Source organism: Falco cherrug, chromosome 5 (assembly GCF_023634085.1).
Source record: "Falco cherrug isolate bFalChe1 chromosome 5, bFalChe1.pri, whole genome shotgun sequence".
Taxonomy (NCBI): domain Eukaryota; kingdom Metazoa; phylum Chordata; class Aves; order Falconiformes; family Falconidae; genus Falco; species Falco cherrug.
In genome coordinates this window covers 15,308,201-15,334,729 of record NC_073701.1, presented here as the reverse complement: position 1 = coordinate 15,334,729, position 26,529 = coordinate 15,308,201, and the positions used below count along the sequence as shown (strand labels likewise).

At 37.6% G+C, this 26,529-nt stretch overlaps 1 protein-coding gene across 5 annotated transcripts in view; it reads right to left on the bottom strand.

Moving 5' to 3' along the window:
- The window catches only part of SHISAL1 (shisa like 1), an 86,804-nt gene that overhangs the window by 30,224 nt on the left and 30,051 nt on the right, over positions 1–26,529 (bottom strand). For all 5 annotated transcript variants that reach the window (XR_008732516.1, XR_008732517.1, XM_027797480.2 and 2 more), the window contains exons 2-3: positions 16,189–16,287; positions 7,069–7,282 (exon numbers count right to left, since the gene is read on the bottom strand). Coding sequence is in view for 3 of the 5 variants with exons in the window: in XM_027797480.2 (XP_027653281.1) it covers positions 7,069–7,282; positions 16,189–16,255 (281 nt within the window). In the remaining 2 variants the exon portion in view is untranslated. The remainder of the gene's footprint in view (positions 1–7,068; positions 7,283–16,188; positions 16,288–26,529) is intronic.

Genomic DNA, 26,529 nt, shown 5'->3' with positions numbered 1-26,529 from the left:
AAAGGCCAAAAAAAAAGAGCTGTAAAACCATGACAGGTGACTAAAGATATTAAAAGAAAGGTGAGGGGGAAAAGAGGAAAAGGTATAAGGGGTCAAGAATTTGGAGATCAAAAAGGGGAAGAAATGCTAAAGCTCTACTGGGGATGCGGTATTATTAAAATAAAAATGATTGCCAGGTGTGAATGTAGTTTGGATTGGAAACTGCGCCAGTAGGTAGGATGAGGCCAGAACAGAGAGGAAAAGAAAGAGTTAAGAATAAGATTGTTAAGGTATACAATGAAGAAAGCTAATCTAGACCTATGAGCTAATGTGGAAGTATGCACACCAGAGACTATAAAAACAACAGCAAGCAGAGGGGATACTAGTAAAAAACGTCATTAGGAAGACTTTCTTGGAGAAAAATTATATCAAATAGGTGGGCAACCCACCCCCACATGAACCTGAACTTATATGGATAAAATTGAACACACACTCAACTATGGTCTCTTTCAGAGAAACTTTGAGGGAACTGTATTTTACCAGAACATTGAACAAAACAGAAGTGCTGTGAGAAGAAAAAAGGCTGAGAAGACATATTATAGATGTGAGCCAGAAAAGTATTTTGACATTTCAAAAAACATGTCCCAAGCCTTTTTGGATCTAAAACATTTCAAGTCTCTGCTTTGAACTTGTGCTTCCATTTAAACTTTGGTATGACTCTTTCATTTTATACTTTAAAATCAGGATTTGAAACAAGAAATCTGGTAAGAAATCAGAATTTTAATTTCTGTGTTGCTGCCCGTCAGTACTTAGTGAGACTGATTCTCCTCTCCAAGGAATGGCTTTTCCACTATGCAGACATAACATGCTTAGATTAAATGAAGTTCCACAGCAAATAACTGTAAGCAACAGGAAGAAGATCAGAGCTGTGAATGGGTCCCTTCCTGTGTAACTTTAGGATTATGCAAGTCTAAGATTAAAAAAAAAAAAAATAAAAATATATCAATCAGTAAATTTCCAGGAGGATCGGAAGCAGACAGAATACAGTGTGCTTCTGAAAACCCTTAACTCAAGAGTCTTCACCTCCACTAAAGACTTACACATGCATGCCTAACTTCACGCAACAGTGGGTAGACCTTTGCAATGCACTAAAATCTTTGCAGTCCAGGCACTTGAAAGTGTAACAGGATCTGGTTAATCCAGGCTTCTCAGCAGTGCTACTCGACTTTTCAGTGGACTTATTCCTATTGGGATAAACTCTTCTATTTCCTGCTAATATAAATAAAATGAAGTTCAGGCTGGAGAAGTCAGGAAGAAATCCACTGTAACAAATCCTGTTCTTCTTCATTACTTATGCTTATAGGATCAATTTTACAAATATGAGTTGTATTTCACAAATAGGTGAGTTGTATTTGACCCACACTAAAAATGGAAATATTAGAAAACGTTATTTTTGTTTTGGCAACAATATGAGAGGCAGGAACATTTCTTATATTTAACTCAAAAGAATTTGTTTGTATTTTAGGTATTTAGTTTCACCCATCAAAATTTCAGTTAGCAAAAATTAGAGCTATTTTGAGTGTTACGGTTTAAAGCAACAATTTATTAATTGTGCCATATGCAAGTTCTCTATCTGCACCTTCTAAACAGCATGTTTCTCATAAGTACAAAAATGAAAGGCTGCTTTATTTTAATTAACAGACAGTAGGACAATAGCACTATCAAAAGGGCCTTGTGAAAAATGACATTCAAAATTACCAAGTAGTATGTTTTGTACACAGAAGGAAATGCCATACTTTGATGTTTTCTTAAACTATTAAGATGGTAGAAAATATTAATTTTGCTGATGTCTACTAATTATAGTAAAAATTAAAACTTGCCTAAAAATTAATCAGGTATCTTAATCTTGCTTACACTGAGTAACAGTAAGGCCAGTGACACAGAAAACAACTGGGAATCAAAAAACTCCTAGGACTTGCTCTCATTTTATTGAACTGAATTATTTTATTGTAAAAAGTTTCACCTTGCAATCTGATGTTCCTTCCCTTTTGTGTAGAAGTTTTGTTTCGATTAAAAATAAAGTGTGAACAGGTTCCAAATTTACTGAGATTCACATTATGGAGCTTTGCTCCTTCACAGGGACAATCAAATACAAGAAGTTGTTTTGGTATGGTTGTATTTCCTCTCCCCTTCCCCAGCTGGAAAGCTTGCCCTGCCCTGCTAGTGCTCCTGCCTCTCCCGATCAGTCATTTTGGAGGTTTCTGTTTAGGTTCAGCACCAGGTTTAGCAATATAACACTGAAAATAGCTTCTAAAGCTACGTTGCCCAGTCCCCTGCTGCTGCTGGCAGACAGAGACAGAAGCCAAATCTGGAGTAACAGTTATAAGACAATTTCCTTTTAGCTTGTCTGTGAAACAGGGTAATTCATGGACATATTGAAAAGCTAAGTAGCTCATTATTTTAAGATATTTGGTCTTTTATGGAAATATGATGTATATATGGTATAGCCTTGATACAGAGCCCATTTGTATAACTGGAATTATTTGCTCTGACTTCATGGGAGTCTTGGATTGGGCTCTCTGAGAACAAAAAATACTTTTACCATCCATCTTATCCTATTCCATCTACAGAATCCTGCTTAGATTTCTCTAACATCCCTATACACAAATGAAAATACAACTTCTTTTATTATTATTCTTACCCATGTGATAACTTCCACCTAATTCATTAACTTTTTGAGACAGATGACAAGCATGTTAGCACCAGGCTATATTATTTTTTAGAAGAGTTTGTTGGGTTTTATGTGCAGCACATGAACAGAAAATAACTCATTTGGGAATTCAGGCTTAAAAAACCCAACAAATCAAAACAATTGTGAGCAGAATTCTACAGCTGCAGACTTTAAATGTGGGCAGATGGCCACGGAAACTGTTTCTTTCCCTATTTTCCTTTAAACGGGGCTGTTACTTGCAGTAGTAACACTTTTTAAGCGTTGCCCCAAGGAAATGCAAGCTTACATCCTAGCAAATGCCTTGGTACTTCTAACAGTGAGGAAATCTGTGCAGTTTTTTGCATGTACACTTCGAATGTGATTTTTCCCTCCCCTTTTTTGTTTTCACTATTATCTCAAGTTCTTCACCCAATCCTGTGTTTTCCTGTAGAATCTGTTGCTGTAGTACCTACGAGAGCTCTTCCTAGCTAAATTACGTCTTTTTGCAGTAGTTGGTAGGGGAATTGATTTATATTATTATTTTGTTTCTTATAAAGATTACTTTCTGGGAGATATTTAAGCAAATGCCAGCTCTGCAGGGGACGTGGTACATGGAAAAAGGTAGTGTTATTCTATCTTCATGTTGCTTTTGGTGCGATATTGTAGTGTGTCATGCAAAAGCCATTCAACCCTGAGAAACTGGACTAAGAGAGAAGGAAAACCATGGATGCATTACAGACTGCCATAAACTGTTCCAGTATCAGATTAAGGACCCCTAGCATAGTATACTGCTGATAATCCACCACAACATGTATAATAGAAAATGTATTTTCTATTTCTAAGAGAGTATGAATACTAGATTCAAATGAATACTATTTTTAAGAATAGTTAAACAACTTATTAGACAAAGCTTTATGGAAAAATACTTTGGATGACAGAACTTTTCTTGTCTGTTAGACATCATTGGTATTTCTATATTTAATACTAAATGAATTGTTCACATTCAAAAATATTATAGACTGATTAATCTGCATGAGCACAAAGATAGAGTAGCCCAGTATTCTGCACTTATAAAACCACAAAAATACTTTGTTATCATAATGGAAAAAGGTAAACAAACCTGGCTATAGTTACATTGTGTTACTGTAGAGGACAAATGTGTGTTTTTAGCTATGCCATGACAAAGAAGTCTCAAGTCACTTCATTAATTTTTTCCCTCAACTGTATTATAAAACAAGAAATGTGTTTTGATGATCGCAAGAATGGCTAAGGGGAAAAATAAACCAAATAATAACATTGAAATAAACAAAAAAAATAATATTGAATCACTCTTCCCTGAAAACTATAATCCTTTTTTTCAGTTTGTTGCTATTCCCATATCCCATATGAATCTCCCCAGTCACAGTATGATAGGTTTCATCAGAATTTTTTTCAGTGGTGTGTGAAATTAGATCTAAACAAAGAGCTGACTTCGTTACTGTAAAGTGAACCCAGGCTGTATTAGAATCTAAATAAAGTTAATCATCATATATGGTAAATAAAGTCAGAGTGTATTAAGTAAGATGCTTTTTATAATTTTTTTTTATTGTATGCATCTAGGCTTTATTTCTTTCTGCTCCTCCACAGCATTCTATAATTATCAGGAAGTTGAGTTCAGGGTGAGGAGATCTCTCTCCCTCTGTCTTACTGCATTGGTGGAGCTTTACATAGAAATGTCTGTTTTCCTGGCCCTAACTGATTTACCAGAAGTGATGTTTCCGGAAGTTACAAAAAGGCAATACCAGTTTCACTATTGCACTTCTCTAAGCTACACCTCCAGGAGCTTTTTATTTCATTTAGCATGATTTCACATACCACTGCAAAAGATTTAAAAAAGAAGGAAAAAAAAAAACAAACCCCAACACACAAACCCCCACATAGCTAATGTCCACAGAAAAGTCTGTACTGAAGACATACATGGTAAATAGTCTGCAGATGGTTCTCAACCATGACTCTTACTAACAAAGACTACAGAGAGCTCTTTCTCCTTCACAGCTGAACGAGGTGACTTTTTTCTTTTAAAGATTACTAAATGAAAACTAATGTAATACTTACACTATGTTGTATGTATTTTCATTAAATACTGTAGTTCATAAGAATACCAAATTACCTTTTTCCCATTGAGGAACTGCTCACACACAACAGCTCTATAATACGAACAGCTCTATATTTCTGTGGGTGTGTGTGCATGTCTGTGCACATGTCGAGATGTGAGTGGGCATGAAAACAGAGAATGCAGGAGGCAGAGGAATGTTCTACATCCAAGGGCATACTGTGCAATCAGACTGTACCTGTTCTGTGCATGTCTGCTTTGGAAAGTGGCTGATTTACCTGTCCATTTCAGGCTGTTGGTGAAAAACAGAAGGGCCTTCCCTTAGTAAGCTCTGCCCATGATTACACAGAGGAGCTACTAAGATATTGGAAAAAGCCTGAAATACTGGTTTTCTACTTGGCTGAACTACAATCGGCCAGTAACATCCCAAACTCTGTGATGAAGCTGCCTGTTAGGCAGACTTGGTTGCTCAGCAGTGTTTACAGTGCAGGGTTTACAGAAAAGCAAGGAAGAAATAAAGCAAATTTGCTGTCTGCAAGACAAAGAACTGGGAAAGTGTGGGGGCAATAGCCACACTAGTCCATTCTTGAGACTCTCTTTTCATCACTCTAGAATGTGAAGCAGTTTTTGGCATTGTCTGCAACTGCATGCACAGCCCTTCAGTACTGAGTCTTGTGAGGATCTCTCTTCAAGTCTGGCATCCGATTGTTGCCATGGTAGCATGGCCATCCCAGTAAACAAAGGGGGAGCAGATCCTACTTTTACCATGGAGTGTATATAGAGTATGCATTGCATAGGGGCACTGTGGCATACAGTGGTATAAACTCCACCAGGTTGCCTCAAGGCATATACCTTGGCAGCGTTGGGCAGTCCCAGGTGAGGGTGCTACCAGCTTCTAGACTGTCCAGGCTGCACAAGAGGTGGAGAAAAATGGATGGTCTATAATGGGCCTGTTAGACTTGAAGTGTCTCCCTAGCATTCTGTGTGATATGTTCTCATGATGTTCCTAGATGTACTACAAGGCCAAGGCAAGGAAATTTCACCTCAAGGACATAGCCACGCATACAGTAATAAGACGGTATAGACCCACATTGATTTAAAGGTATCTTATATGGGTAGATTCTATTTTTATCTTTCTATTACACTACAAGTACGCGGTCTTCTTTTATAGTAGGTGATTGTCACCTTAACACCTGTAAAGTTAGAGTATGCAACCTCTGCATCTATGCCAGATTCCAACTTCTCCAGGCAGAGCTGTATGAGAAGAGGTTGTTAAGGAAGACGACAGTTTGCTGACTCCATGAGCTGGCTGCTGCTGGCTGCAGCTGCACACCATAAGTTAAAAGAGCAGACATCAGTATTCCAGCACCATAGCCTCCTAGCAGCCTTGCACCTGCTTCTATAGGAATGAATGATGACACATTGACTAAAGTTTGCACTTCAGAAAAAAATACTAAAATCCCTGATGTAAACAAAAATCTATAGAATGGAATTACTTTTGTCCTCAATCTGTCCTTTCCTTGCCCTGGAAGGGCTGGATACCAAAATAAAATGGCAGCTAGATCAGAATTTGACCTTGGGGGATTTGCATCAACTGAAAGTTGCCCTCTGCACCAAAAGAAATCGCAGCAGATTAGTGTGGCCAAAATATCAGATACCAAACAGAAGTCAGATGACAAGTGAAGAATTTGTTATAAACATCAGTAAAAAAGATCTACTTGCTACTTACTGATTCTTCAGGAAAATAGTTACAGACCTTTATCTTAGAGGGCAGGCCCCAGGTAACATGCAAGGAGACCACACAATGTTGGTATAAGGAAATACATTCTATCCCCAAGGTTAGTGATTACAAGACATTTATATTCAAAACATCAAAGATTCAAAATAGTGCATTTGGGTTGATATGGAAAATGTCAACTCCCTCCCTCCCTCCCCTATAAACAGCTTTGGGGTTTATTTTTACTGATACACATTTAAACATAGTTTGGATCAGATTGGGGTCAGGGGAGAGGACTTTTGTAATTTTTATATGTAACTTTATATTTGATACATTTATATGCAACTTTTACATAAATTCTCTTCTAGCAATGTTTATAGCCCATGTCAAAGCAAAGAAAGCAAAGCTAAAATATCCTTTCTTTTAGGAGTTCTAACAGCAAAAAACATTTAGTAATGTTTTCCTGTATGTGCAATTATTCTAATTGCTTCCATCATTAAGCACACCTCAGAATATGTTATTAGAGCAGGCACAGTTTGGTGAAGAGTACTTTAAAACTCATTTACTTACTTATGCATATATCCATCTGCATTGCCTGTTAAGTTCATCTGCATAACAGTCTGAAATTCTGTCTCATTGCAGCAGTATTTAAACACTGTGTTGTTATGGTGACAGCAAAAGATGTAAGATTTATTGTCAGAAAGACGGGGGCAGTGAAAACCAAAGTGGTAGCGACCTTTGTAGTCTGTATATGGCTCGCAGACCCGAAAATGTGCAGACAACACTGTAAAACAAAGAAAAATATTGGCTTTGTGAGTCACTTGTGTTATCTGTAAGTTATGAATTATAATTTTTCACTAGTTAAGCTTAAACAATTGTTTGATTTCTGAAAAACCTTAAAAATTCAGAACTTTCAGCATCATAACATCTAGTACTAAAAGATTACAATATTTAGCATCTTGTTGTATCTTGACATTTATTGTTACTATGTTTCTGATTACTATTATTTCTTTTAAGGGAAGAGAAGAAATGCCCTCCATGCCAAGAAGCACAAAAATATTCAGGGAAATGTTATCATACCGCTGTTCTAAATATATGTATATCTATAAACACCCAACAATGTTAATGTTTGATTCTCCTGGGATGACTTCAGAAAAACAAAAAGTCTATGTAAAAACCGCAATAAAAGTTTGATATCACTTGATTTACAGTCACTGTTCTTGACACGAAATATCTTCTCTACTGTAAAGGTCACACTTTGATACAGATTATTCTGCCAGAAATAGTAATTACAAAACACTACAACAGATCTGAACAACTCTGAATTTGCAAACAGACAGAATTAATAGAAATACAGCTATTCCTGGGAGTTTTCACATTTCTCTTTTATTAAATTCTTAGGTAAAGTGTTTATTATGTCTCTGAGAACATTTTTTCACCAACACTTTTTCTGGGGAAAAAAAAAAAAAAAAGAAAAAAAGAAATGCTCTCCACACATACCCTTTGAATGCTGACTTGACGCCGATTGTTGTGTGGTGAGAGGTACAGTGGCGTTACACCTACATGGTAAGACCGTGGGCAGATGCAAGCTCTGACCGTGCCCTAAGCCTGCCGGTTGCAAACAGCTCTGAGCTGGGAGCTGTGCAATCGTCTTAGTTTCCCTGCGCCAGCCAGCCGTGCCGAGGGGCAGGGGATAAATCCCTGCCAGCGTGTTCGTAAGCAGCCACACGTGACTTCCTGGTTGATTTGAAAAATCTTGTTAAGAGACAATAGGAGATTCCACATACTGCCGACATTTTAACTGATGTATAGTTTGTGTTATGGTAGGCCTTACAACATCATTTAAGATTACATGTCCTGTACAGACCCCCCCAAAGGCCTTACACTTCAAGGAAAACTTACTTTTCTTATCTACATAAGGAAATGTAGATGTCAAGAGTCCGAATACTCTTAGCAGTGAAAAGTTTTTACTCTGATTAAAGAACAGAGGCACAGCAATGTTGTGGGTAGCTGTACTTCATAAGGTTACACCAATTAATAAAGGATATTCACTTTATACAATATTAACCTTTGTAACTTGGTATATGATTTTTGTATCAGTTTACCAGTACAAGAGGTTACGGATACTTGCATGGATTTACCTTAACAGTATTGTAACTCTCTGCACACAGATCCTGTTGATCTATAATTGCATCTGTGCACCTTATTCATCTAATCCTCATTTCATTCGATGTTGCTTAAAAAAGCCTGTTCCTAACACTTCTGTTTCTCAATTTTGTAAAATATATTGTTTTCAAGAATCTCTCACTCTCTTTCTGTAGGTCTAGTGACATTTTAAGGGTTGTGACAGTGGAGATTACTTCTTTATTTGTGTGTATAGAGGGAGCCTAGAACAAAAACAGAGTACTAAACAAGAGAAAACAAGGTTTGTACTGCTCTCAGAGTGAAGGAAACCCACTCTGAACAGCTTACATTTTTATATATATACACACACACTGGCACGTGCACACACACATACCTGTCATCATTACTTTAACAAAAAAGAAAATCCTTTTGTAGATTAATTCAGTTAGGAACTGAAAATGTGAGAAGAATGCTACTTCTAAAGGAACACAGATATTGAGAAAACTAATTACATACCTGTTCTCTTCAGTTTGGTACTCTGCCCTGTCTGGAAAAACCTGTGTTGCAAATCTGAGGATGCTATAATCAGCAAAGAAATTCTGTCTCTAGCCCTAGGTTTGCAAAACCCTCTGTAACTGTTGCAACAAATCTACATGCTCAAATTTCATTGCAAAATCCACAAAGCATGTAATTGCATGAAAGTATATCTGTTTGAACAAGCACTTACTTCCCCTGAACTCCCCCTTAATTAGGAATTAATAGCAATAATGAAAGTGTTCCATTATTGATTAAATTTTGAAAAAATTCAAGGATTGCAGTTGGAAGGGATGTCTGGAGGTCATCTGGTCCAAGCCCTCTGCTCAAGCAGTTCCACCTACAGCCTGCTGCCCAGAACCATGTCCTTTGAACATCTCAAAGGATGGAGACTCTAGAACCTCCCCAGGCAACCTGTGGCAGTGCTCAGTCACTCCCACAATGAAAAAATGTTTTCTTGACGTTCAGAGAGAAACTGCTTTCTTTCAGTTTGTGTCCTTTGCCTCTGGTCCTGTCACTGGATACCACCCAAAAGAGCCTGGCTCAGTCTTCTTTACATCCTCCCCTTCAGGTACTTATATACATCAATAAATTCCCCTGAGCCTTCTCTTCCTTTGACTAGAACAGTCCCAGCTCTCTCAGCCTTTCTGCATATGAGAGATGCTCCAGCCACATTAATAATCCAGTGGCCCTTTGCTGAACTTGCTCCAGTAGTTCCATTTCTCGCTTGTACTGGGAAGCCCCAGAAATGGACACAGCACTCCAGGTGTGGCCTCACCAGTGCTCAGTAGAGGGGAAGGATCATCTCCCTCAGCCTGCTGGCAGCACCACACAGGACTTCGCACTTCACCTTGTTGAACTTCATGGGGTTCCTGTCAGCCCATTTCTCCAGCCTGTCCAGTTCCCTCTGGATAGCAGCACAGCCCTATGGCATATCATCCACTCTTCCCACTTCTACAGCAACAGGAAACTTGCTGAGGTTGCCCTCTGTCCCATCATCACATCAGTTCTAACTACATACCATTTGGTTTTGGAAAACTGAACTCTAGAAAATAATGGAAGTAACGTGTGGCATGGGAGAAATCCATAAATTAAACAGAACTTTTAACTAAGTATTTGATTTCTAATAAGAACAGGAGCTTGACTGAGTTACTTGAACACTGTTTTTCAGTGTCAGCTAAGATTTGCCTAGGCTGTTCTGTCTAGTCTCCAGCTTTCAGTGGAGGAGAAGCAGGTCTCTTGTAGATCCACTGCACGCGTGGATGATCCAAGGCAAGTCAAATCACATGAGATGCCTGTGGTTGGGCATCTATAAAGGTTCCCAAGTGTTTTGTACATGTTTGGTACCTGCTTGCAAGGGTGCATTACATGTATTACAATGCGTGTAGTTCCACTAGTCGTCATTACTAGGAAAAAAAGTGAGTCTATGCCTGATGTCAACAAACAGAAAGTAAGTCTTATGATTGGTCCAAATAAATGCAAGTGAAGGGGTAGCCTTCATAGTGTAGCGCTGCACTTCCAATAGTGATGCTTATCCACAGTGTCTTTGATTACAGTATCCAGCAGAAGAGCACTTATCTAACCCTTCTCTGATAAATGTCCAGCTTCAGATGCTTCAAAGGAAGACACATACGCGCTGTATCGAAAAAGCTGTGCAATAAACTCTCTAGTAAGAAAAATGTCTTCCCATTCCTCTCCTTCAGGGACTGCTTATGTCCTGAACATATGTGTCTGGGTTTTTTCTCCCCACCTTGTCCATCATTCTCCCTATCCAACTGAAGGAAAATTTCCACCGAACCTACAGATTTCTCATCTGAAATAGATGGCTTAATGTATGTACTACTTCAGTTGTAGCCATAGAGAAAATATAATTGATCAGAACCTGAACAGTTTGACAGTTCTCACTTTGTAGCTATCTTGACTTATTCTTTCTTAGTTGGAATATCTGCACTTTGATTATATCAGCTGCTCCTAGGAAACAAAATTTTCTTCTTTGATACCTGCAAAGCCTCGGAGTGCAACACAAATTTTGTTTATCATGCATTATCAACAGAATCATCCTTTTTTCAAAATGCAGGTAAAATGAATGCCTTTTATGGCTAAAGAATATTAACTTATTTTTTCTTTTAAAAGTTACATTATTAAACTACTTACACATTAGTAATTTTTGAAGCCTCCAGTATAGATGGTAGTTTCAAGTTTGGGACAGTTTAATGGAAGATATTTATTGCTAGAACCAGCTTTGCAAATAATAGTATAGCCAATTTTTTTCGTATGTTATTACTACAACTTAGCTTAGGTGAATTACACCTGTGTTAAGCCACCACAAGCAACCAACAGCCCCGTAAGATTATGCCTGACTTGTTTATACATCTAGTGGGTGTTATAAGAACTAAAACTAGTTCTTTATGTTTCATAAGCAACCAAATACTTCCATTTTCTGCAATCATCCAGTGCTCTGATAGAGGCACTGCACTGTGAGAATGTACTAGAGGGCTACAGGACCCTAAGAAGTTTAGTTGGCTCATCACTGCAAAGTGGTTTGCTTAACACGACATGCAAAAGTGTCTTCTGATCCCTAGATGGGTCCTTTGCTCATTTTAAAAGGAAAATAAACCCCACATTTCTTTGGGGATGAAAACTGGGGGAAGGATGACTACAGAATGAAGGCAGAATGATGATAACGTCAGGTCAGAGGAGGAGTGATGTCTGTAATAAAATGTAGTTTCAAGCAAATCCTTAAATTGTAAAATGTGTGTCATTGATTAAAATAAATACACAAGTAAGACCATAATGTGATGACTGAATTACAGTCTGAATTTGGTAGTCACTGTGTGGTGGGTTACCCCTGGTAGGCAGCTAATGACCACCCAGCCCCTTGCTCACTCCCCCGCTGCCTCAAGTGGGATGGGCAAGAGAATCAGAAGGGCAATGCATGACAATTCATGGGTCAAGATAAAGACCATTCAATAAATGAATAAGGAAAAAACCCCAACACCAACAACTACACCCAACCCACAAGTGATGCTAAAGCAATCACTCACTACTAGCAAACGGAAGCCCAGCCAGTCCCTGAGCAATTTTTGCATAAACTCTAACCCCAGTTTTATTGCTGAGGATGCTGTTCTGTGGTGTGGAATATCACTTTGGCCAGTTCAGGTCAGCTGTGCCAGCCGTGTCCCTTGCCAGACTCACGCCCACCCTGGCCTCCTCGCTGGGGTGCACACTGAGAAACAGGAGTGGCCTTGACCCTATGTAAGGGCTGTTCAGCAACAGCTAAAATACCGTGTGCTACCTACACTATTCTGGTCACCAAAGGACAGCATCATACAGGCTGCTGTGAAGAAAATTAACCCCATCCCAGCCAGACCTTGTAAACAGTACAATAAATTGATAAAGATTTTTTTAATCTGTATAATTTTACTTGCTGTCTTTTCTTCTCAGAGAATCAGAGATCCAATAAACAAAGTGGGGTTTTTTTTCAATCACTTTTCCTGAAAATAACTTCACTTAAATCCTGAGGATTAAAGAGCCTTACTTCCACAGAAATACTTCAGATAGGAATCTTTCAGGTGCAATACTTTTAAGTTGTATGTTGCAAAGATGGCAGCTGTTTCTTAAGTGGAATCACATGTGCAAATTCTCATGCTATTTTTGAAAGTATTACTGAACAGGTAAGTGATACAGATGCTCCTATCTCTGTTCCTACTAATTTTGAGAGAATAGTCTGTCATGCTTCAAATGACTGATATAAGCTCATCTTAAATTTATTTACTCCTAACTTAAAAAATAAAGAGACAGTGTAGATCAAACTGTTACTTCCCTATATGTTCATGGTTACAGATCTGTGTAATGCTGAATAAAATTTTTATTTGGCTACTAAATTTTTAAAGCCCCAAGGCCTTCAGAATGGTTGGTCTTTACAAGCTTTCCATATAGATCCGCATGTATGCAGTTTACTTAGCACAACGCCAATCATCCGAGATCCTCTGATAAATTTTGCTATGTGGACATTCATTTCCTACTTTAAAGAAAAAATACTGTAATGTCCAAATAATCTGTCATTTTTTGCTTGTAAATATAAGCCTTGCCCTCATCCCTGATTTCATAAATGTGTTTCACTCCATTAAATGAATATAAGTATCAATATTATTGCAAAGCAAATCTAAGAGTTAGTGGTCAGAAATGGCGTTCTGGCACTACTGCACGCTGCTGCTGCCTTTATTATGCATTCCTTGTGCTGCTAGTACAACTAGTAAGCCTTCATGAACCCCAAAAGTGCATGCCATTGTGATCTTGATAGCACTGAAATAAAACCAGTCTGAAGTTTCAGTATTCTTAATCCAATTTAATCCTTTTTTTAAATGGAGCCATAGCTTACCTACTCCGAGCTGAACCCTTTCCTCTCAGCATTGTTAGTCCCTGCCCTGAGAGCATTGTGCCTGTGTTAGGCAACCACAACTGCATCTCCTTCCTAACCACACAGCTAAAGCTGCCAAACCTCATCCACATTCTGAGCCATGACCTTGGTATCTGACCACATCTCTGCTCCACTGCCACTGTCGTTGCTTCTCTCCTTTTCTGACACAATGAAGACCAGCCTCAGAGAACAGCTGCTCTGGGAACTTTCCTGTTACATGTGCCCTTACTTTCATTTCTCCTGTGGAGCCAGTGAAAGTTACGCTTCCAATTGTTAAGTGCAGCTTTCAACCATGCGTACAGATTCTAAAAATTTAGTACTAAGATTGTGAATCTTAGTACATCAATGACTTGGAAGTAAAACATGACTTTACAAACAGAAGTCTGTAAATCTAGGGAACTCAAAAGGAGTCTTGCCATTAAATTTCCATTTCAGCTCAGTTTAAAAAAGATGTTTGTATTATTCCAGTGAGAGTAGCATCCTTTTTTCCCCCCTGTCATTCTCACTGCATAAAGCCAGTAGTTTTTCTTTATGGAATTTGACCTGTCTGGAACAAAAGAAAAAATCAAATTCACACTGGCTGCAAAATAAGAAGTTTCATCCTGTAAAATGTGTTTGAGTTAGCAATGACCTAAACCCACTCCTTCAGATGTCGGTAGTAAAATTCCCCAAGGAGCTGAGTTAGACTGGCATGAAAGGCTTGTGATGATTTCAGATCAAGCCTGTACTCTACATGCTAATAATGGATGTCAGATAATAAAATACTAATAGCCAAGGAGCAACAAGAAGATAAGGCACACATTTACACAGACAATAATTTGTGATGTTAATAAATTATGCAAAAAGTAAAGCCTATATGTAATTAATTTCAAATAAAAACACTGTACTTCAGAAGCGGTACTTTTCTTCTATGAGAAGAACATATTAGAACACTGGCTTTATGTCTGGGTTTGAGGGAGTAAGTGTGTATATATACCAGTGACTACTATTTGCACACATGGTGTAATCACAGTGTCCCCTTCAACTTGAACACAAATATTTATAGCATCTTGAGGAAAATGGTTGGAGAAGTGGGATCTCAGGAAGTAGCTAGTAGAAGTTCCCTACAACAAGTGGTAAAAGGATGAAAATGTAACGGAAATCGACAGAAGAGATAGAGCAGCTGGAAAAGTTTTGCGATGTTTGATCACTGGGATACATTCACTGACACCCTCTTGAATAATCTGCTTCATTCCTGCACCAGGGAAATAGCTTCCTGAAATCACTTTAACTTGGAAAACAACAAAGAAGCTGCTACAACCCCTTTGCCCGATTCAAGTGCATAGGAGGAGGGCAGTTACATAACTAGGGATGCAGCGCCATACATAGGGATATTAGTGGAAGGACTCTAAAGGAAAACTGTTTTAAGGTTAGGCAGAAACATAGTCTAGGTGGTAATACTGTAATATTGTTAGCAGAAGGACTGTGTCAGTTATAGCTGAATAATGAACTATCATTAGCAAGAATCAGCTTCAACACTTGCAAACAAGCAATGAGACTGTGGGCAACAAAACACACCCCTGACTAACTGATGAGAATCTAACACTGAATATTACAGAAGTTACGCAGACAGAGTAGTAACCACCCTTACTGGAGCAAAAGGATACTTCAAGCTCTATAATGCCTGGTGAACTATTAAGAACGGTGGTTAAGGGTATTATGTAGTACAAGGGAATATGAAGCAGCGATGGAAAAAAAACATTTTTTTGGATTAAAAAGTGCTTCAAGAATGAAGGATAAAAGCGAAGAGAGTTAAAAACTCATAGAATCAAATCTATCTGGACTAAGAACCTTTTAAAATACTTTAAAAAAAATTCATTCTGAATTACAGAAAATGCTAATGTTGTAAGTAACTCCTGGAGAAAAAATGCGACTAATAATCATAGCATTTTACTAATTCTCCATCTAACAACTGACAGATTTCTGCACCAATCCTTTCTATGTGCTAGCAGCAAATATCTAGGGCAGATCTACCAACCATCAGGAGAAAAATCTCTGGAACCACTCCCTGGTCCAGTCAGCTCTTTAGATTCAGGAAAATAACATAATATTTGCATACCATGATGTCATATATTTTTCTTTTAAATATATACATAAGACAAGTTACACTGTATCTAACATGTATTCATCTCACAAATAACTGAAGTTCCAAGTTCAATCACATGCTCTTGAGTGCACGTACAACTACACATCATTGGAACCTGACTTGCTCTACTTCCAATAGATGGTTATTTAGCAAAATGGTTGGATTGTACGGTGGTGTAGAGCTTGCTTTTGTCTTTTAGATGAGCTGAAAAACTAGCACATCAAAATAGTAGCTTTGTGGGTTTTTTTTAATTTTCAGCCTTCTTTACCATGGCAGTGTCCCACCACCTTTTCCTTCTTACACTGAATTTTCAATTGCATTTCAAATTCCAGCTTCCAGTTTGTAAACACAAAGAGGGGTTTTTTTTATTTATTACTTAATTCATAATTCATTTGTTCTTGTTTATTTTGTAGGAATCCAGTTTTAACTTGCATTTTTTTCCCCGTGGCGCAGATCAGTAAAGAGTAATTCAAAGTATAAAAGTTACCTGCTGATAAGAGTAATGAAAGCAGAACCATCAGCACATTCAAGGACTGTTGACCACAACTTGTCATCGTTGGCTTTCATTGGTCCATTAGAGAATTACCTGTTTGGCAAGATGCAATATCATGATTAAGTGCCTGTTTCATTACACTGTCATTGTTCAAACTTTTACTTCCCCACAAACCTTTGGTAAAATAAGATGGCTTCACACAAGAAGAAAAAAAATAATCACGTTATTTCAGTTCTAAGTCCAGGAAAATAAACTCTATTTTTACAATTTTGTTAAAATTCCCTTCCTACTTCACCATGAGTGTATACAGCTATTCACATACTTTTCATTAACCCAGAGTAGAGATGAATCATATAAAGTCTTTATTGGATATTCACACCTCCCCTGTAATCTACATTCAGCAAAACTGTGCTTGTTTTACTGTCACAAGAATGGGCTGTTGTATTATCCCTATAAGGACTAGAAGGATATAAATAATATAAAAATAAATTGGCTGCTTTGAAAGTCAATCTGTTTTACCCCATTAGAGGGTGCAGTCGTTCAGAAAGTGGGTCAAGCAACTGAGATGGTTGGAAACATTTCAAAAAATGTCTTTTCATTAGAATCAAGCGCATTTTACGGGATTATTATTTCTTGTTTTCCTAGAAATGAGGGTGAGATGTGATGCAGTTTGGCCAGCAGTCATCATAAAAAGGCTATCCCAGTTTTTTGCACAACAGCCGCGCAACTGGGTGAATCCAAGCGCATCTTAATATCCTTTGATTCAACGCCACCAGCTGCACATTCTACAGCTCTAGCAGAGACTCTGTCCCAATTCAAGTGTTGTTATCAACATCAGCAGGAACGAACATCTGGTAGCCTATCCTGCTGTCCCTGCTAATGCAGACTAAAGCTGGATGTAAAGGTCTTCAACATCCTAAACTGACATTCACATTAGGGAGTAATAAAGATGTAATTTATGGGTTTGTACAACAACACTGGGAGCTTGGGCTACAAACCAGAAAGCCTAGGCGGTGCTACTGAAAGCTGGTAGGGGGAGTCTTGGTTTGTTAAAATAAGTGTCTTTAGTATAAAGGAGTAACTTGGAAAAAAGAAAGGAAAATGACAGTTTATGTAAAAAATTACACTGTTTCTGACAGCTCAAGAACAACATGATGCCAAATGCTTATGAAATCAGTGTTGTATCATATAAATACTAGGTAGTTTACTGACAGGCATCTACTACAATGTACTGAATCAAAATAAAAATCCCAAGACAACTGCACTTGCATATAACAAAAGGGGAGAGATAATCATCATTATCATGAATAACTGAATTCTGAGTATCCTATGTGGGCACAGGAGGGGAGACACAGGGCTATCTACAAAGTGTTTAGAGACAAAAGATTTCTCACTAACAAAAATATGCAGATTCTCTAAGAAGTCATCCTAGCATATGAAAAACAACAGATCGCAAACCTAAAGATCATTGTGATTTTTCTACAAGAAATCACAATACTGTTACCTGCAAACATAAGTAACATCCAAACCACTGCATTTGCAGCTTTAAACTGTCAGTTCTTCCAAGGGGAAAACAATCATAAACATAATACTATGAGGGAGGAAAAAGTGCAGAAAACTATGAATGCTAATTAAGAATATTTCTCCAAGCATCAATCCTGTTTGAAAAAGCCGCCAGCTTTTTTTTCAGAGGAATATAATTAAAACAACAAGCAGACTTAAAGTTAGATCTGCATAAAAAAGAATACTACTGAATATAAGCCAGAGGTTAAGAATGTAGGAGTTTAATCAAAAAAAAAACAGATACAAAGAACAAGCTGTTGCCAGTATTATTGGGAATAAAAGGAGTATGATTTTTTCCTGAGTAAACCAAAGCTGCAGGAATTCTGATAGTGATTCATTACTAGAGGGAAATCTTGGCTTTCGTAACAGTTAATTAAAAAGAGATCAATAAGCACTTCTGTTGTGTATCTGGGAAGACACAGATGTTTGGTATAGCTAAGACTATTAAATATTTCTGTATCAAGAATAATTTAGAATGACATTAATGAGTTGATACTAAGGTTCGTAATTTGATATTTGCAATTCTGTATAATTTGTATCCATTTATTTTAGAAGAGTTGGCTGGGGGACATACATATCCTTTCTTCAGTTTGTTGGGCAACTATGGCAGCTTTCAGAGGACCCGAAGAAATGTAAGAACATTTTTGGAAGTAAATGAGATAATCCAGGCCACTACAAGCTCGTAAGCATGATGTGGATCTAGAGAAAGTTAATGGAATGGTTAATATAGAATCCAATTAATAAATAATTAAGGAGACTAATATAATTAATTCTTCCTACTGTGGGCTTATGCTAAATTTTATTTCTCTCAGTGTTGTTGATGAAAGTAGATTAAAGATAGTAATTACATTGTACATTCATTTCTGTAAAGTAAAACATCTCTTGTAATTTCACCAGGCAGTTAGAATGATGGGGGTCGGGGGGTGGGAGGTGTGGGGGTGTGTGGGGGTGGAAAGAAGATGGGTATTTTTTGCAAAGTTCAGTCTTGCTGCTATATTGAAGTACATACAGCCTTACTGGTGGTAATTTTTTAATCAGTCCTGTATGTAGAAATCCAGAAGCTTTTCAAGGAGGGGAAGATTTATTCAATTATGTCCAATAGAACTAGCAACAATGAAACTGGCATTTTAATCCAAGTCTTGTGATGCTTGTATTTTATTAAGTGCCAGCTGGGAAGATCAGAGCGAGAGACTAGAACTTTAGGGCCACACATCAAAGGCTGGGAGCCGGGAGAGTGACAGAATCTGTGTGGATGTACACATATATACATATTTGTGATGATAGGGAAACACTCAATTTTATAAGTACTGCTTATACTCATTAAACTGAGAATGACCATTTTTAGGAGGACAGGGATACAACTAACCATTCACTACTTGACCATATTGAAAAAATGTTTTTACATGCTGTTGTCAGACTAAAGCAGTTATATTTAGTGCAATATCATGAGGATGTCTCCAAGTTATTAGAGCTCAATCAGCTGGGTGGAAGAGATGGACAGGAGAACAGGTGGCACGCTAAAAGAAAGTGTCTGGATCATACAAAGTGTTTCCTAATGCTAGGCCACGGAACAGAGATGGTAGAAACATGGCAATTAGCAGTGATCTAGCTGAATAATTTTTCATTATTATTATTAGTCAAGACTGACAGGATACTCTAAAATTAGAGAATTACATTTGAAGGAAAGAGGAAAGGTAGATTTTGTTATAGTTTCTTTTTTGTTTGGTTGGGTTTTTTTGTTGGGTTGTTTGGTTTTTGTTGTTTTTTTTTTTATAGTAAACTGAGGGCCTGAAGGCTAAGAGATTAGGTTTTCTTTCTCATTCTGTAAATCAATGATTAGAAGGGTAGTCTAATGCATACATCAACTGTAATTTTTAATGCACCATTTTAAGCTTATTTGTGGTCACTGTGGAGGGAAGAAGAGTACTTATCTTTTTCCATATCCTTTGCGATTCCTAGCCTCACACCACCTCCCCGCCTCTGCTAGCAATCACAAGTATCTCTGCAGCTACATCATAAAGCAGATTAAAGAAATGGTTGAGGAATCACAGTTTTAGAGGCTTTTTTTCACTCTCTGTTTCAACATGTCTACTATAAAATAGAAGAAATGGTCCTTACTCATGTTTTTTAAATGCTTTGCTATCTTTTCACAGAATAAGGATTATGTTAAGAATATTGCTTTCCCTTGCAGAAGATGCAACAATGAATGATTCAAAGAGAGCAACATTCAAAGGAAGGGTGCTATAAAGTTATGATAAAGGAGAAAAGACATTAATATTGGACAGAGCAGGTGGGTGGCTTTTTGTTTCAGTCGATGAAGAGCCTGCAATTGCACCGTAACTTCTAATGTCATCACTGCAGAAATTGAACTCGTTTGCCTTTAAACTCCCTTCACACCATGGACTTTAGGTGCAGGGATCAGATATATGTATTAGATCATCACACCAGATTTTACTTTTTACTTGCACACCATGACATTTTAGCACTTACTCTGCTGCTACGTACATTGCTTTGGTTATCCTTATAGTTTTATCTGTCTTTTCTTGAAGGGAATGAGTGAATCATTGGAAAGAAAAGCTGCCAAGACAAATAACCATTTTGTGTGGCAAGATTTATATGTAGAAATAATTTTCCCCTCACTTTGAAGGAAAAGAAAAGCTATGTTTAGAAGAGATGTTTGAAAAACAGTGCACATTTTGAATTTTTTGTTATTAGAATAAAAGGAGCTAGCAAGAGAATTTATTAAATACATCAGCACTGCCTCACAAGTTAGCTCTCTGTACAGAGTAACAGAAAATAAGGCAATTCAAGAGATCATTTAATCCATCTTTCTGTCACAGGATTACCTACACCTAAAGCATTCTTAGCATAAGTTCACAGAATCTCCACCGCCCGAGGGGTTTTATAGCCTTCTCAGGCAATTCCCTTCCAGCATTTCTCTAACCTCGTGGCTGGAAAGGTTTTCCTGTGTCTAACTTGCAGCTTCTGTGCTGTGATTCAAGCCCATCCTATCCCCAGTGGAGCTGGAGAATGATTTACCTACAGACAAATTGCTTACACCTCTCTTTGCATCAGTCTTTAATTAATACATACAAAAAGTGCTGTCGTATCTTCACTCAGCCTTTTCTTAGGCTAACAACTTCCACTTCTTAAAATCTTTCTTTAAAAAAATGTACTTGCTATACCTCCTTTTAAATGTGGCTCTACACTTTATGGCAAGGTTGTCTGTGCAAGTTCACTGTCGTTACAGTTTCAACTGTTTGTATTTTCCTAGTGCCCAGAAGGTCCTAATAAATAACTCAATAGCAGCCAGCTCTTCTGAGGTAAATAAAATTACGGAATTACAACAATGCAGAGCACCATGGAGCTTCTACTAATTCTCATAGTTAATCAAAATATACATAGGTATATCACTGTTATACCAAGATAGGTACATTGACATACAGACATAACTATATAGGTAAAAACACACCACGCATGACATAACTGAGGATGACTCCCTCCCTCGTTTCACACTGATGCCCAGCACGCCTTCCAATCTCAGCGAGCACCATTGACCTGGCCCTGGGAAATCACGCCACAGCAGCAGCTGCAGTTATGGGTTTCCCTCCGCTTTCTCCATTCTCTTGGGACACGGTCACCTTTCACAGTTATGATTAAATGACACCTAGAAAATCTTCTATTTCCATAATCTCTTATTCCCCAGTCTCCTCCTGGAAAACACACTCGCTAATCTCGGACACATATTAGCTTTGCTGCGCTTCCTACATTGTGGGAACGAGGATAGCCTCCTCTCAACCTTTGCTCATCTGGAGGCAACAGACAACACCGGTTGCACTGCAGCAGCAGTAAAGAGATAAACAATGTGGCCAAGACAATCACAACGGTTGAGAGCATTGTTTAAAATTAGATAGAAAAGAGAAGGCTGTGATCCAAACCTAACTTCTAGTCCAGCTCTGTTCGCTTCTTACGTTAAAATAGTTTTAAAATGCATCTACTATGAGTTCATAAATGCTACTACAATGAAACCACAGTCTTATTGCAAGGGCATCAATGTAAGTGCCATAAAAGAAAACCTGATTATGAAAAAAACATGGTTTCACACTACAGTAACCTCAAAAAATGTTTTGAAAAACAGATACTGTTTTTCAGTTGACAGTTGTCTTACTTGAAACGATTGCAACAACCTATCAAAAAGAACTGCTGTTAGAAAACCTTCTGGATTATAGTGCAGCATTAACATGACACAATGCCTCTTCCTTAAAAAAAAAAAATCTTACCACATATATGCTGAAGTTAAGCATGCTTGAGTCTCTACAGTTAGTGTTTTAGTGTTGCTAAAGACAAGCAAATTTATATCACAGTAACTTGCTCATGAAATTCTTCCCTTATTTTATAATTTTAAAATTGAAAATATGAACTACTTTGTTTTATTTCACCCCATGTTTATTATTTCCCCCACCTATTCTCCAAACAGTTACGAAGATACATGCATGAGTCCTCAAAAAATAAAGCTATTAAGTACAGCCTGAAGACCATCTCATGAACTTCAAGCAGCCTATAGCTGTTAATAACAGGACAAGGCCAAGAAACCTGTATCATGCCACAACTCTCAACTCTCAAGGGCGTTCATTCATCTCCTGCCTCTTTTAACCCTTTCCCTTCTCACCAACACATTTAATCAGCCACTGCGACCTACCCTACACCTACGTCCTGAGAAACACAGCATATGCCTGCAACTTGGAAATGGATTTTAGCAGTTCCTAGCCTGACTAAGCAGTATATTCTGTATTAGAATCTGATAGAGAAGTTAACGGATTCCTTAATTACAAGATAATTAAATTTACAGAATCAGTGGTACTTTCAGATCTTTTAACCACAAAATTTAACTTATGAGAAACTTCAGTAACATAGCACAAAATCTTTATTCATAGCCAAATTCCGCACTGTCTAAACAGCAAAACTAAAGATAGTACTATAATGTAGCTGTAGGGCAAATAAACTAATTTTTATTTCAAACTAATCAATTTCTTGGTACAATTCATTACATATTTGCATTTGGTAGGGTAAATATTTGATCTTCTGGATTTATTGCCCATGAAGGTTAGAAAATGTTGCGTTGTTATCTGTCCTGCTGGCCCTTCACTGTACATATTAGATCTCATTTTGGGGAAAAACACCCAAATTACTTAGGGGTGACAGCTATAAAAACAGCAGTTGCACTTGTGATGAATTACTGACACTGATAACTAACTTCAGCTATAAGTTAGTGGAAACTTTCTCACTTCTCATAAGCAAAATTCCTTCTGCAGCCAAGAGCTGCAACCTTTCCTAGTGTTCAGAACACCACTTAGTTTTGTCAAGAGACTGAAATATGCTCATTTGCATGTACTGTATCAGCATGAGTGTAGGCAGCTGACAAAAATTTGTTGTAGTCATCCAGAATCCTTATTTTTAATGGACTAAACTCAGTTCAGATGTATACCTGGATTACTGAGTCAAACAAGGCACCTGAGGCACTTTGTGCAACCAACTTCTAAGATTAGCCAGCTGTGTGAACTGAAGTTTCATTAACAAATTAATAAATAAATCTAGTAAGATAAAACTATCAAGTCTAGTCCATTCAGGGAACAAAGTAATTTGAAACAACTCAATTTTGACTCTAAAATTTTAAATGCTTTTGGTCTCCCAAGAGGCAGGAATGATAGGGAAACTTACATAGTTTTGTAATAATTTTCTAAGATAGCTCGAGAGCAGGACAGCATTCATTTTAAAGTGATTACAAATCTCTATTTTTAATCAACTTATCTCAGCTTTTAACAAATGCAAAACTTTTCTCTAGGGAAACTTAAGCTTGTGTTTTTGAGCTACTTTCAGTACAGAACCAGAGTAAATGTACTTTTAGTTTAAAATACTACCATTTCCAAATCTTAAATTAACAATGCAAGTTCTACTAGTTTATTTGAAACAGTTTATCCATGCAATTTAAAAAATGTTATTGAAAATAAAAGAAGTTATAAAACCTCTAATCTTACCTTCATAATGGGCACATTTTAAAAATCTCCCAAACCTAATAAATATCACTCATGTCTGTATTACAGCATAGCGCTAAAACCTGAGACTATGTGTATCTATAAACACAGCAGTAAACCTAGCTAGTGTATTTTTATTATCCATTTGAAAAAAAAGTAACATACCAATGATTCATCCAGTGAAAAATAAGTGTGAGTAAATTTCTGTTTTCACCCATATGTTGTCAGCTGTATAAGTACAGAAATTAAGAACTACCTATAGCCTCCATAGGAACACTTTTGATAAATTTTCCTTTCAGAATGGCTTCTTCTGAAAAAATAAACCTTCCTGTGAAGTCTGCTGACATCTAAATTTTATTTCATTCTCACATTCTTGAACATCATTAATCATCTGTATCTAAACAGATTGGTTTCTAACCTTCTAACTGTTTCAAAAAGTATTTTGCTCCAAAGTGATAAAACACAAGGAGTAAATTAGGCAAAAGCTAAAGTGGACTCAGAAAAAAAAAAGATTAATTTAAACAGGTCAAATTAAAAGGAATTCAAAATTCTCATGAATACTTTTTTCCTCTTTCCATCAACTTTAGAAACGATGTTTCCTTTTACAAATATGAATTATTACTCCACTCCTTTACAGTCTAATTAAACATCCCAAGTCCCTGCATGGGTACCAATTTGTAATTTAATTCTGACTAACCACGAGGCATCAATCCTTCCAAAGTTATTACCTTAAGCACGCCCTATCTTACAGCACCAGAGCTAGTGCTTGCTGAAATGGTCTAACATGTTTTTTCTGGCCAGCAAGCATTGAAATGATAACTTGTGTTCCTACTCAAAAATGTCACTATGCTATTTAACACATTTTAAAACCAGGACACATTGCAATGAGAAAATCAGGTAATTTTGCTGGCACAGTTAGCTAAGTCAAGAAAGGGTACAACCCCCGATTTATGTAGCAGTGCTATTTTACCTCAGCTAGCAGGAAGAAGCTGCCAGTTGTGGTTAAACTAGCAAAAATATATATTTTTTTCCCCTCATGAGGATCATTTTACTATGCCAACACAATGTGTAGCTTATCTGACATAGATGGATTTGCACTACAACTATTTTGGCAGTATTATACCAACTTTCCTAAGGAAAACATCTCAAAGTGTCCTGCAAGCCAGTTCTAAATGTGAACTGAAAGCACAAGAGTTGTCCTAGTGCAGACCTACACGTAGACTCGTCTATCCTGTGAAGGAACACAGGTTGCTTCCAAGTATTTATGTTGGTTCATCTAGAACCAGCTCAGCTGTCTTCATACTACAGAGTAGTGTTGATATACCCTTACTGCTTGCAGCAACAAGGCTTATGAGAAATAAAACGGCCAAGGTAGTCACCTGCACTGAACTGGCAAAATTCTGCACTTAATCTACCGTGTCCATGCATGTGGTGGTGTTGGTGTTTCTAGGATGGGTTGGTTCTTGTATGAATTTGTTGAAAGTGTAGGACTTTTTCCTTTTTGAAATCTGAAACTAGCCATCACTGTTCCCTCAAGAGGCAAATAACTCTGGATTCCAGGAAACATTCTGGTCAAATCTTGCCCACCCTCTCATTAAAGATAATGATGAAAAACACCCATCGATGTAAACAGAGAAAGAAGCGACCTTCCTCCTTAAAACATCTGCAATGTTATGTTCAAACATTTCATATACTGAAATGTTTCTCAGTAACGTCACAAATTAAGGCTGTTCTTAAAGCAGAGTAGAGCAGGATAAGGAGCTGCCACTGCACCAGCTAAGGAAAAAGGGAACTATGTGGGAGCCTTGAACCAACAAATGTTGGAGAGAAAAACTGTATGGTGGGAAGATGGGAGTAACTTCTTTTCACCTGTTCTTTTACCTCATTCCTGTTAAACACACCAGCCTCTCACTGAAGCAGAAAATGCCATTTTTCACTGCTCTACACTTAAAAGAATACATTAAAAAGCTGGCTTTAAGAGCAGTGTGTGTCTGTGCTACTGCAAACATTCTAATTAAAGCCCCGACATTTTGGAGCCCCAAGAACACTGAATTGTTAACAAGAACTTAATTCTGAATGTTAAAAGGCAACAGGACCAAGAAAAAATGCTAGTGAATCCTCTGTCCTCTCCTCTTAGGCAGGCAGAAATACTTGCAAGAACAAAAGAAAGGGCAATTTTTAGTAGTTAGAACAGCAGGTGTGGAGGTTGCCGAGCAGAAGGAAAAAAGGCATGCAGAGCAACAGAAAAGCGCCTTTCAACAGTTTTTTTTTTTTTTTTTTTGAGCATGTGATTTTGGAATTGATAAACCAGGTAAAACAAAAACCAAAGCTGTTCTGCTGGTGATGACATTGCAGGCCCCAACCTTTGTTTCACATCCGTTGTTTTACAGGATGTAAAGAGCTCTCATATTATGCCTAGCTTGGGGTTTCTGCATATTTTTTGTTGTGCACAGAGGTAGGTGTGAGAGAAGCTACTTGAAAATCCTTGTGTAGAATTCCACATAAATCCTGTTTCTTGACCTCACTTGGATCAAGCAATGAACATCCCTTATCCCCTCCCCATTGAACCCAGCGGAGTTGAGCAAAAATACAGGAATGTACCAGAAGCATTAACTGCAGATTGCAGCCATGACTGATTTAGAAGTGGCTTCCTTTGTTCAACGTTTATTTATATATGCTCATTGGGCAGGCATACATCATACACACAGACTGTACTCCTTAGTATTCCAGGTAATATGAT